At 35.8% G+C, this 13,841-nt stretch overlaps 1 protein-coding gene across 1 annotated transcript; it reads right to left on the bottom strand.

Moving 5' to 3' along the window:
• Positions 1–3,283: 3,283 nt before the first annotated feature.
• Positions 3,284–4,755, bottom strand: RpL24-like (ribosomal protein L24-like). Its single transcript, XM_011153245.3, has 2 exons — positions 4,508–4,755; positions 3,284–3,941 (listed from the first exon to the last, which is right to left on the bottom strand). Exons 1-2 carry the CDS (start codon positions 4,586–4,588, stop codon positions 3,504–3,506), a joined length of 519 nt encoding a protein of 172 aa, XP_011151547.1. The 5' UTR covers positions 4,589–4,755; the 3' UTR covers positions 3,284–3,503.
• Between the last annotated feature and the right edge of the window lie 9,086 nt (positions 4,756–13,841).

The raw sequence follows: 13,841 nt of genomic DNA, 5'->3' as shown, positions 1-13,841 counted from the left end.
TCTGGCTTTGTAAAGACCTCGGGGATAGATCGAGGAATATGTTATAACAATTTGGTGCTGTTATATAACAGCAACGAGGCAAAATGTTTTTTCTTGTAACATGGTATTTTGCGGGACTCGCTGCGATGTTTCGTACGACACACGCTTTATTAATATATGATAAATTTTTGACAGCCGGAATGCAAAATCTGGCTCTGTAGGGACCTCGATAATAGTTCAAGAAATATTCCATAACAATTCGGCGGTTACATATATTACGCCAACAAGGCGGAATATCTCTTCTTGTGAAATTGTATTCGCGTATAATCCGTCTTAACGCTTGATGCATCTTTATTTATTTATAATAAAAGTTGGACAGCCTGATTGCAAAATGTGGCTTTGTGAGGATCTTGGGAATAGTTTTAGAGATATGCTATAACAATATGTTGATGACATATTACATCAGTGAAGGAATATATCTCATTTTGTACAATGCTATTATACGTGATCCGCTCCGACGCTTCATACATCTTTATTTATTTATGATACATTTTTCATGGCCTGACTGCAAAATCTGGTTCTGTAGATTTCTCGGGGATAGTTCACAGAAGATGCTATAACAATTTGGTGGTGAAACATATCGTCAACGAGGTGAAATTTCCTACAATGATTTTTTGACTGATTTGCTCCAACGCCTGGTATGACGAACACTTTATTTATATATTATAAATTTTGGACGACCGGATTGCAAAATCCGGCTTTGTATCTTGGGAATAGTACGAAGAAGATGCTTCAACAATTTGGTAATAATACCGTCAAAGAGAGTATCGTCAAAGAGACGAAATATTGTATCTCATAAAATGATATTTCGAGTGATTCGCAGCGACGCTTGGTATAGCGGACGCTTTATTAATGTATGATAAATTTTTGACGGCCGGATTGTAAGATCTGGCTCTGTAGGGTTCTCAGGGATAGTTCAAGGAAGATACCATAATAATTTGGCGGTTATATATATCGTCAACGAGGCAATTTATTTGTTCTTATAAAATTGTATTCCGCTGCGATATTTGGTATAGCTGACGCTTTAATTATGTATAATAAATTGTTGACGGCCTGTTTGTAAAATCTAACTCTGTAGAGATCTCGGGAATAGCTGTAGGAAGATGCTATAACAAGTTCATATATTACGTCAACAAAGCAAAATATTGCTTCTTGTAAAATATTCCACCTGACTCGCTGCAACTCCTGGTACGGCTGATGCTTTATTTATATATATTATAAATTTTGGACGGCCGGATTGCATAATCTGACTGTGTAAGGTTCTCAGGGATAGTTCAAGGAAGATGCTATAACAGTTTAGCAATTATACATATCGTTAACGAGGCGAAATTTTGCATCTCGTAAAATAATTTTTGGAGTGATTCGTTGCGATGCTTGGTACGGCGGACTCATTTATTTTTCATAAACTTTGGACGGCCAGATTGCAAAATCTGGCCCTGTAGGGACCTCGATAATAGTTCACGGAATATTCCATCAATTTGGCGGTCACATATATCGTCAACGAGGCGGTATATCTCTTCTTGTGAAATTGTATTCGCGTGATCCATCTTGACGCTTGGTGCATCTTTATTTATTTGTGATAAAAGTTAGACGGCCTGATTGCGAAATCTGGCTTTGTAGAAACCTCGGAAATAGATCGAGAAATATGTTGTAACAATTTGGTGGTAATATATGAGTGCAACGAGGCAAAATATCTTTTCTTGTAACATAGTATTTCGCGGAACTCGCTGCGATGTTTCGTACGACGCTCGCTTTATTAAAATATTATAAATTTTTGACAGCTGTATTGCAAAATCTGGCTCTGTAGGGACTTCGATAATAGTTCAAGGAATATTCCATATATATAAATTTGGCGGTTACATACATCGCCAATGAGGCGGATCTCTTCTTGTAAAATAGTATTGTACGTGATCCGCTCCGACGCTTCATACATCTGTATTTATTTATGATACATTTTTCACGGCCTGACTGCAAAATCTGGCTCTGTAGGTTTCTCGGGGTTAGTTCAAAGAAAATGCTATAACAATTTAGCGGTTAAATATATCATCGAGGTGAAATTTTGCATCTCCTACAATCATTTCTCGACTGATTCGCTCTAACGCCTAGACGACGGATGGATTTATTTATATATTATAAATTTTTGATGACCAGATTGCAAAATCCGGCTTTGTACCGATATCGGAAATAGTACGAAGATGCTGCAACAATTTGATAATAATATCATCAAAGTATCATCAAAGAGACGAAATATTGCATCTCGTAAAATGATATTTCGAGTGACTCGCAGTGATGCTTGGTACGGCGGATACTTCATTTATTTTTCATAAATTATGGACGGCTGGATTGTAAAATCTGGCTCTGTAGGGACCTCGATAATAGTTCAAGGAATATTCCATATCAATTTGGTGGTTACATATATGGTCAACGTGGCAAAATATCTTATGTTTTACAGTGGAAGCTGGAAGGTATTCATATACATACACACGGCAATACTTATGCACTGCTCATATATGCGCTAACACTAATGCATTGCTCGCGCGAACGCAAGGCAGGAAGGTTAGGTCATATAAACTGCACCATAGTGCAGCTGGGCTACACTTTCAGTGTATTTTTCCGTGTAGCATATTTTGTCTTGCAGACATCATATTTGCCTATCAGATTTACATAGGTATCTTCCTTATATTAGTATCTAGATCGGTACAGAGCCCGATTTTGCATTTAGGTTCTTGAAAATTTGTAATAAATGGAAATATAGACTCGTGCTGCACCGCGGGATGCACTTTCATTCAAAATTTTTATTCGATTTTTATTCAGACCTTTTTTCCAAAAAAGCGCTCTGTACGAGCATGCGGACGTTTCTCCTGATTACAAATATCATACATATAAGGTGATTCTCTTCGTATTTTGTTCATAATTTGCAATATAATTTTGCCTAGTTCGTGGGTCTCTAGTAGGCTCCTGTAGACCCTTAAATAGCTTATAGTTTCTTGGTGATGCTATCTATAGAAGTTCTCATGAATCTCACAGTATTTTATCAATAAAGAAGAAAACTTAAAGCCGAGAGAGAGAACTCATTATCGTGTGAGAAACTTAACTTCAAGGAGTTCTTATGGTATTGAAAATACGATGTAATAAATGTATAGTTAAGTAGTAAACATTTAATATAACTTCTAGTTTATATTTATGTATAAGTTTCCTTAACAAATAAAATTTTCTAAGTTTTTGTATCATCAATAGTCTTTCTTCTTTTTGTTATGTATATAAATATTGAGAGAACCTATAGAGTTTCTTAGTTTACAGAAAGATTAATTAATGTCTGCACTTATGTCTATGTGTGTATGTATTGATATGAATATTTTGCAGGTCTCTGAATTTCTACTACATATTGGAGACAATTAGTGCAAAATAAAGGATAAATTCATAATAATAATAAAGGATAAATAAAGGAGAATTCATATAATAATTTAATTTACTTCAACTTCTTCCATTTCATTTTCATCGCTGGATGTTTCCATTTGTTCATGTTCCTCATTTGCTTCTTCCTGTTTCATCCTATCCTTAAGACCAATTGCTGGCGAACGGATAAGAGACAAATCACGTTGAACTTCCTTAATATCTACTTCCTGTTCCAATTCCCGTCCCTTGCGTAATCGTTGCATAATGTGAAGATTCTGTCGCCTTTGCTTGATGGTTTCTATTTTCTTCATTGCTTCCACTGTCTTAGTCCACAATTTTCTGTTATATTTGATAGGCATGTTCCTCCTCTTTTCAAACTCGAATGATGGGTCCACTGCCAATTCCTTGCCGACAGTCTTTCTGTAGGCTTTGGTCCATTTAACTTTTCTGGGATTCTTCTTTTTCTTGAATGCAGCATGGCATTTCGAACGACAGAACTTAAATATCTGTAATTTGCAAAAACATAACTATTCAGTTACAAAAAAAAATACACTGAAAATAATCAATAACTGCCAGAAACAATGTGTTGGATAATGATAAGTTAAAAAGTCATAGTCAATCCACTGGACAGGTCACTAATAAAATTCAGTTCATGAGCCATATTTTGAGCTCATATTTTATGAGCGATCAGAACATAAAAGTTAATTTTTTCACTCATCCAGCTTTGCTAGGCATTACTAATTTTAAGAATATAAACTACACATTAATAATGGCATAAAATTGACATCTAATTTGATGTTCAGAAATATCACAGATTCATTCTTTATTATTGAGCTAAATGCATCATTTCTTCTTTCTTTTCTCCAATAAGTCTCAATTGTACTGTTTCTTTTCCAAAAAGGTATACTAGCTTACATTTTCACATTACAAAGAAAAATGATAAGTTAGATATTTACAAGTTGTATAACCTAACATCAGTACTGATGACTCGTTACGCATGTAATAATTTTCTTCAAACTTTTTAAATTCATTGTTCGTATAATAAATTAATAATAATAAAAATAATACTCACCTTACAATCATTTCTCACAAACTGAATACCGTGTCCCGGATAAATCCGGGACGAACAGAAATAACATGTCTCAATACGCATATTGTGATAAATTAAATACACGTATCAACACGTATCTATATGGAGAGGAACAGGGGAAGACGATGGCAGAGAGAAATCTAAAGGTCATTCTACAATGAGGTTGTAGTAGTATGCAGTAGGCAAATTGACCAATCATAGTCGATTATTCTTCGATCGTAAAGAGAACAATCGATCGTGATTGGTCAATTTGCCTACTGCATACTACTGCATACAACCTCATTGTAGAATGACCTTTAAGTTCATTCTACAATACGTGTCGTAAGTCGTAAGCCGTAAAAACTGACCAATTATAGCCGATTATTTTTGTAATAATCGACTGTGATTCGCCAATTGTTACGACTTACAACTTACGACACGTATTGTAGACCAGGCCTAAGAGCGACCACGCTGGCGTTTTGGGCGACATGCATTTTCACGACTGATTTTAATACCATCTGCGCCCATTTGTAGCCGGGAACTACATTGACTACGTTCATTTGCAGACGTTGCCGGTAAAGTCTCTATTTGGTGCGTGTCCGTTCTACGCCCATTTACTGGCGGTTCGTGTCTGTGGCACGCCTATAATTGCAGGTTTGAGAAACACGGAATCGCGCACAAACTTACACCAGAGAGAAACCTGAGAGCGACCACCGGGCGAAAGCATATGTCTGTCCTGATACGCCCCCTGAGAAAATAGATGTCAACTAACTCGATATGTCGGTAACGATACGAGGTTTATGTCTATGATTTGAGTCGGGTTAATGTCCGACCTACTAAAACAGACTATAGTGAAAATGATATATATATATATATAGGGTGTCCCATTTTAATCCGGCCGGCTGAATAAAATTCGAGGATGATATTTTCCAGAAAAAAATGTCAGACAAATGTTGCTCAGTTCTAAGGGGGACATTCGATGCCATCAACAATTTTGACCTCGGGTGAAGGGTTCAAGGTCATTCAAGGTCAACTTTCTTTTCTTAAATGGAAACCCCTATTTTTCATATCGGCAATCGATTCTACGTAAAAAAAAAATGAAACTTTTGTCTGAAGCATTTTTTTTATAACGCAAACTAATTTCACTTATTCAGCCTCCAAAATTGAAATTTTCAAACTTTCTGAATTTTTTACTCGAGGATGGTGGGGTTTGAGTGGAAATTGCAGAAGACAAAAAGTTCTTGGAATGCTGCAAGGAATTCACTCGAATTTTCGCATAGTTGATCGTGCACTTTTTTCCGCCAATGTTTGGAAAAAATCTCTTATCTTATCATGTCCAGTACCCTCGGCATGCGAAAATTCGAGTGAATTCCTTGCAGCATTCCAAGAACTTTCTGTCTTCTGCAATTTCCCCCCAAACCCCACTATTCTCGAGTAAAAAATTCAGAAAATTTCAATTTTGGAGGCTGAATAAGTGAAATTAGTTTGCGTTATAAAAAAAATGCTTCAGACAAAAGTTTCATTTTTTTTACGTAGAATCGATTGCCGATGTGAAAAATAGGGATTCCCATTTAAGAAAAAAATGTTGACCTTGAATGACCTTGAACCCTTCACCCGAGGTCAAAATTGTTGATGGCATCGAATGTCCCCCTTAGAACTGAGCAACATTTGTATGACATTTTTTTCTGGAAAATATCATCCTCGAATTTTATTCAGCCGGCCGGATTAAAATGGGACACCCTGTATATATACCAGGTGTGTCGGTAATTCCTTTCCGGTTTATTCGCTAAAGAAAACACGTTATTTACAATGGATAGTTAAAATATATTCATTCAAAGTATTGGCCATTTCATTCTATACATTTTGCCCATCTCTCAGGCAATTTATGGATGCCATTCCAAAAGAACTGTTTCTCCTTTGAGCTAAACCATTCATCGAGCCATTTTTTAACTTCTTCGAAATCAGCGAAATACTGCTCTGCAAGCGCGTGTCCCATCGATGCGAAAAGGTGGTAGTCGGATGGAGCCAGGTCTGGAGAGTATGGCGGGTGCGATAAAACTTCCCATCCAAGTGATTTCAACACTTCTTTGACTGGTTTTGCTGTATGAGACGGCGCGTTGTCATGCTGCAAAATCACCTTATCATGTCTTTGAGCGTATTGTGGACGTTTTTCGATCAATGCACAGTTCAAATTGATCATTTGTTGTTGGTAGCGATCAGTATTAACTGTTTCTCCAGGTTTCAACAGTTCATAATATACGACACCAACCTGGTCCCACCAGATACAGAGCATGGTCTTGCGACCAAAGCGATTTGGCCTTGCAGTCGATGGGCCGCCTTCGCCAGGTGATAACCATGATTTTTTTCGCTTGGGATTTTCGAAATAAATCCATTTTTCATCACCCGTTACTATTCGATGCAGAAATGACTTCCTTTCATATCTTTCATACCTTTGAAGCAGCATTTCACTGAGGATTTTTCGATTTTCCAATTGCCTGTCATTCAATTCATGTGGCACCCATCTTCCCATCTTTTGGATCTTTCCCATCGCTTGTAATCGTTCACAAATTGCTACTTGGCTCACATTCAACTTTTCTGCCAATTATTTTTGAGTTTGTGTTGGGTCTTTATCCAATAACTCCTGCAATTCCGCATCTTCAAACGTTTTCGGCCTACCAGGACGTTTTTTGTCTTGAACGTTGAAATCACCACATTTGAATTGTCGAAACCACGTTTCACATGTTATTATGGTTGGAGCATGCTCACCGTAAGTCTCTACCAGCAAACGATGACTTTCAGCGGCTTTTTTCTTTTGATCAAACAAGAAAAGTAATGCGTGCCGCAAATGCATGTTTTCAGGCACAAAACTCGACATTTCCAAAAAATTATTAATCTATAACGCTGTTATTTTGGAACGTAACTTGTGTAGTTTTGAGGTTAATGTCAGTAGAATAAAATGACATGTATCAAATCATAACATTGCATACTTATGGCTAATGACATCTGTTACAAAAACCGGAAAGTAATTACCGACATACCTGGTATATATATATATATATATATATGAGTAAGAGAAGGATAACAATTGAATCGCTTTAACTTTGCCTCACCACTAGTGAGCAGACACGCGACACAGGCACAAGTAATGCTGGAAATTCTTAGACGCACGGTCGAGGCTTACCCCCACCACTCGGTTTTCTCTGTCTTCTCACGCGCTTGGCGCACTGAGCGAGATTGAGACAGCCCATTCATGTTCGCCTTGTCGCACTCTGAGCGAAACAGCTTACTCATGATCAGTGATAGCAGATTTCAACCTAGCGGCTCCGCGTCTCACGGTGGAAGGGGAAACGCGCAACGAAAGCCGCATACATGTGGCACATGTACACGGCTTTCATTTATATGCGTTTCCCTTTCGACCGTGGCACACAGTGGGCCAGAATATCTGTAAATGTATAAATGTGACCAAAAGTCAATATCCGCATTGATCTAAAACAGAGCTCGGCAAAAAATGCACGCGACGGCCGATTTTCGACTATCTCCGCCCACCGCTGTTCCCTTTACCTCGCCACTCCGCATGCTGCCCACAAGCCGCTCGAGCCTCAGGAGCGTGTTTCCAACAGTTTTCCACGTCACCCATGAGGTACTATTGTTGACGTATTTTTTTTTAAGTGGTATCCCCAGTAGGCCTAATCCACTGATGACTGTAACAACCCGTAACTAATTGAACAGAAGCGAAATAAAATATGTTAAATGAAGAATATTTAATTCGATTTTCGGCGTCTTTTATTAGTAAGAGCGGAAACGTCAATTTGCATATTGCATGTAGCGAGCCGCATAAGACGTGGTAAGGAATCGTCGTTTAAAGAAGAACGCTTCTCATTTTTTATAAACTTCATTTTCAAAAATTATAGATTATAGAATTATAGATTAGGCCTACTGGGGATACCACTTAAAAAAAAACGCGTCAACAATAGTACCTCATGGGTGACGTGGAAAACTGTTCGAAACACTCTCCTGAGGCTCGAGCGGCTTGTGGGCAGCATGCGGAGTGGCGAGGTAAAGGGAACAGCGGTGGGCGGAGATAGTCGAAAATCGGCCGTCGCGTGCATTTTTTGTCGAGCTCTGATCTAAAATAAAGTTATTATTGTATTTAGAATGTTTGAAAATAGTTATAAGAGAAATGTTATGTTGATTGGATTGTTTTTGTATCAGTCTTAATAGGATGAAATTATAAAATACATTAACACTTTTTTTCATTTTCTTTACTTTATCGTTCATATTTTAAACAATTATATATTATTTTTTGGACCTTTAGTTAACGAATATGATGAGCGAAGATCAAGAATGAAAAATATATAAAATTGGAGGAAATAAAAATAAATTATAATATATTACATTCTCTTTTATTACATTATTACAAGTATATTAATCATAACTACTCATTCCGATTTACCATTCCCCGTAATTTCACTTTCAAGAAAGAGCATTCTAAGTTATATATGCTGCTTATGATATATATTTTAAGAAAAAGTTTTTGCTACTTTTTGATACTTTTGTCACATAACGTAAGCAAACTTATGTAAACAAGTCATCGCCTATATCTAAAGGCCTGTACTGTTACACTGCGATATTAATCAGCAAGTCAGTACGGACCTTTAGATATAGGCGATCATTTGTTTACATATGTTTGCTTACGTTATGTAACAAAAGTATCAAAAAGTAACAAAAACTTTTTTCTTAAAATATATATCATAAGCAGCATATATAACTTAGAATGCTCTTTCTTGAAAGTGAAATTACGGGGAATGGTAAATCGGAATGAGTAATTATGATTAATATACTTGTAATAATGTAATAAAAGAGAATGTAATATATTATAATTTATTTTTATTTCCTCCAATTTTATATATTTTTCATTCTTGATTTTCGCTCATCATATTCGTTAACTAAAAGTCCAAAAAATAATATATAATTGTTTAAAATATGAACGATAAAGTAAAGAAAATGAAAAAAAGTGTTAATGTATTTTATAATTTCATCCTATTAAGACTGATACAAAAACAATCCAATCAACATAACATTTCTCTTATAACTATTTTCAAACATTCTAAATACAATAATAACTTTATTTTAGATCAATGCGGATATTGACTTTTGGCCACATTTAGAGATATTCTAGCCCACTGCGTGTAGCCGCGGAGCCGCTAGGCTGAAATTTGCTATCACTGATTATGATCGCCTTGTTGTGCGCTGACAAGGAAAGAGTCGGGGCCGTCCTTCATTGATTTTGATGGGCATTGGATATTTTATAGAGCATCAAAAAGCATTAGATACGTATTCTTTTATGTGCTTATCTCGATGTTTAGAGGTCGAAACTCTGAAAAAAACAGACTTTTTCGTTTTTATTTAATATCTCTTAAAATATGAAGTATATGAAAAAGTCTTTCAGACAAAAGTTTTATAGTATTTTATACTCTTTCCACCAGTCTATTCAAATGTTTCAAAATGCAATATTTTACCCCCTCCTCCTCCCTCCTCTCCATTACCTTTGCAAATTTTTAAGTTTTTATAAGGACAAAATTTAAGAGCATTTAATATCGAATCCATCGATATACAGACTGTCTTAAAAATATCGGACCTCCCGAATAATTTTGCAGGATTAAGTTTTCATGAAAAACTTTAAATACAAAAGTTGTAGAAAATTGAGTAACGGACTTGATGGTGACCTTGAATTTGATCTTGGCCATGACCTTCAAGGTCATTTGGAAGTCAACTTGAAAAATTTAAATGGGAACCCCTATTTTTTATTACACTGTTTTCTCTACCAATTAATGTGAACAACTGTTGTCTAAGACATTTTTTTATTTGCCTAATATTTGTTGAGATATTTGAGAAAAAACTAAATAACTTTTTCAATATTTAACTTACGATATCTTGCTATTTGTCGAAAGAAAAAGTAGTACTACACTTTCTTGCTTTATTTAGTCTCAAGAATGTATTATTATAATAGTGCCCTAACTTTTGTTAATTTAATAATTTTGAAATTTCCAAAGGTTGATAAGTTAACAAAAGTTAGGACACTATTATAGTAACATATTCTTGATAATAAATAAAGTATTAAGTCTAATACTATTTTTTCTTTCGTCGAATTGACCGAGATATCGTAAATTACCGAAATATCGTAAATTAAATGTTGAAAGTTACCAAGTTTTCCTTAAATATTTCAAAAAATATTAATTAAGGAAATAAAAAATAATTCAGACAAAAGTTGTTAAAATTAATTGGTAGAAAAAGAAGATATAATGAAAAATTGAGCTTTCTATTAAAAAAAATTAAATTGACCTTCAACTGACCTTGAAAATACCTTCCAAATAAAAAACTGATAATGCCAGTCTCTTTCCCCTTCGAAATCATGGAACACATGTTTTAACTTATTTTTATCTTTCATAGTTTTCAGGATTTTTTACCTGTTACGTTTGAAATTTAACACCCTGTATAGTGCTAACAACGTGCCTACAACCCTGTACAAAATGCTTCAGTATGCTTACAAATATACAAGATCTGTTTTGACATGCCTACAACTTCGATATTTCGGCCAGCGCCTCAATTCGTATACTCATTTAGTCATTGCCCTTAATTTTGTTGTGTCATTCAGTTTTTGTGCTTTTATACAAGAAGACTCTTCCGAACTTTTGCAGGACTATAAATCTTGCATATAGCATTATACGGCTGCGGAACTAATTATGAAAAAACTTATATTCAACTTGAACGTAGCATCTTACAAGAGAAGGGTCTGACGTGTAAATATAATTTTTAGCTGCATCTCGTAGCGATAAATATTCATGCACATTAGTATTAGGTAAAAGTATAATGAGTAAGAAAATTTTGTTCGCGAGAAAATGAAAAATAAAAATTCAGAAGGCCTTATAACCAATTTAAATAAAGCGTTCAAGGACCGCGTGGAGGAGCGGGAAGGCATGTCTGTGAAGTTAACACGTCAAACTATCAATATGAAAAAAGCAAGTAGAGTTCTAATAGCGCTTTTGATAGTTCTACAGTTTCTCTATAACGAAAAAAAAAATAATTCTGCAATAATATACCCAAAAAATAAAAAATAAGAGTACAACGTGCTAGGTTCGCACAGTTACCACGTCGCTTCTTTCTCTAACGTACAAGAAGCAATCAAAATTGCACTATCCGTAGATTTTTATCCAAAAAATGAGTTTTTTCCCACTGTGCGCCGTTCCGCGCTTAGCGGCCGAGGCGACGATCACGGGCCGCTGAGGTCCGTCGCTATATAAGAAATCAGCTGGAGCGCATCTTTGTGTCATATTATCATTAAACACACATAAACATATATATTTTAAAATAATTATTAAATGAGGAAAAAATTATTAAATGAGGACAAAATTTTAATGATTTCCCGACAATAGTTGTCGCGAGCATTTTTGGTCTGTCTGTGTAGCCGCCGCAGCGTATATGTCATTGACCGGCCGGTCATCCTCGCGTACCGCTTACGCGTCGCGCGATATCGATATCGTCGTTAGGTCTAAGAAGTTCGGCGGCTCTTTTTAGTTTTAGATCATCAAAATACAAGCGCAAAAATATAGAACGGCGAGGATTTGTAACTGCAGTAAGTCAGGATGACATTTAACCCTTTGTGGTCGATGCCGCCACAGTGGCGGCATTCGCAAGTCGACATAGAAGTCAGTGCCGCCAGGCTGGCATTCATGATCGCCTGGCGTGCGGCACGGCGAACGAGGCTAGCGATAATGAAAGAAAACTATCCTCCCGATGCTAGATTCAAATGTTTAGATCAACTTACAGATATTAATGTTTATCGATCTCTTCGAAATCTGCCGACTGCAAAGGGTTAATCAATTTCATTAATTTAATTAATAGAATAAAAAATGCGTATCCTTGTACTTCCTGTGCGTACTCTTATCTCATAGGTTGTCCAAGAGTACGCATTTGCAGCATTTCATATTGTTAATTATTTGAAACACTATTAATTCAATTATATCAATTTCAATTTTTAGTAGTGTCAGTACACAACAGATAACACTTCATATTCAGTGTTAGTTTGGAGTAAGTATGTCGTATCGTTACAAATTGTACAGTGTACAATTAATTAAATGTAAAAAATGCGTACTATTATCCGCATTTCCTCTATATAGAAAATTATTATTGCAGAAAGATCTACCTGTATTAAGTATTAATGTATTATATCTTGCATCCTTCTGCATTGGGAATTTGAATAATCGTTTTCCAGTTGATTTTCCATTCTGACAATCTTTATACATGTACCTGTTATAAGAGCTATCTTCTGGAGTCAACATAGTCTTTATATTTTTATTTGCAATGCAGTGCAAAAAATAATTTTAGATATGTGAGAAGAAAATGTAAAAAGTAAGAAACTAAAAATGACAGAATAAAGAGAAAAATAGAAAAAGGAAAAAAAAAGCAACACGTAAAAGGAAAAAAAAGAATGAATAAATGAACCAATACAATGAAGTATATACACCAATACAGGCGTATATAAATATATTTATTAATAATGGTATTGGGCAAAAAATCGTAATACATGTTGCAAAAGAGACAGATCACGTAGATCTGAGAGATCATTTAGAAACAAATGTTGTAAAACACTAATCTCACGAAGGAAAAAAAGACTGCAGCTCAGATCAAAATATTTATCACAAAGCACGAATAGCGAAGCACCGCTATAACAAACGTTATTGTGAACCTCGCGACGCAGATTGACTATTCTTGGCGACAGGGCCTAGACGCTAATCAATATCCAGTAAACATACATGTCTAAAAGACGTCTAAAAGATTTCTTTAAGACATTTTTTACACATACAAGTCTAAAAATTGTCTTAAAAAAAGCTTTTAGACGTCTTCAAGACATATGTTTACTGAGTACATTATATTAAATTGTAACTTCTTATTTCACTTTTTACCTTATATTTTAATATTGTCTTATTGTTACTGCAGCATTACAAAATATTATTGAAGCAGCGGTGGTAGCTGCACTAGGAAGAGGAAGAGGAAGAGGAAGAGGAAGAAGGACAGGGAGAGGAAGAGGAAGAGGGACAGGGAGAGGAAGAGGAAGAGGTGGAAGCGAAAACGCAGGAAGAGGAAGAGGAGAATGGAGAGGAAGAGGAAGAGTAAGAGGAGAATGGAGAAGAAGAGGCAGAGGAATGCCCTATATAAATATTTATATGACGCAATAACAAATATATACACACGCACGCACGCGCGCGCGCGCGCGCGCACACACACACACACACACACACACATACACACACACACACACACACACACACACACACAC

This window comes from Harpegnathos saltator, unplaced genomic scaffold, assembly GCF_003227715.2.
Source record: "Harpegnathos saltator strain DR-91 unplaced genomic scaffold, Hsal_v8.6 scaffold72, whole genome shotgun sequence".
Lineage (NCBI taxonomy): Eukaryota > Metazoa > Arthropoda > Insecta > Hymenoptera > Formicidae > Harpegnathos > Harpegnathos saltator.
This window is presented reverse-complemented; position numbering and strand designations above follow the sequence as displayed.

Coding starts and splice junctions, on each gene's coding strand:
- RpL24-like (XM_011153245.3), bottom strand. CDS start 4,588: ATGCGTATTGAGACATGTTATTTCTGTTCGTCCCGGATTTATCCGGGA. Junction 3,942..4,507: donor TTGTGAGAAATGATTGTAAG/GTGAGTATTATT, acceptor TGCAAATTACAG/ATATTTAAGTTCTGTCGTTC.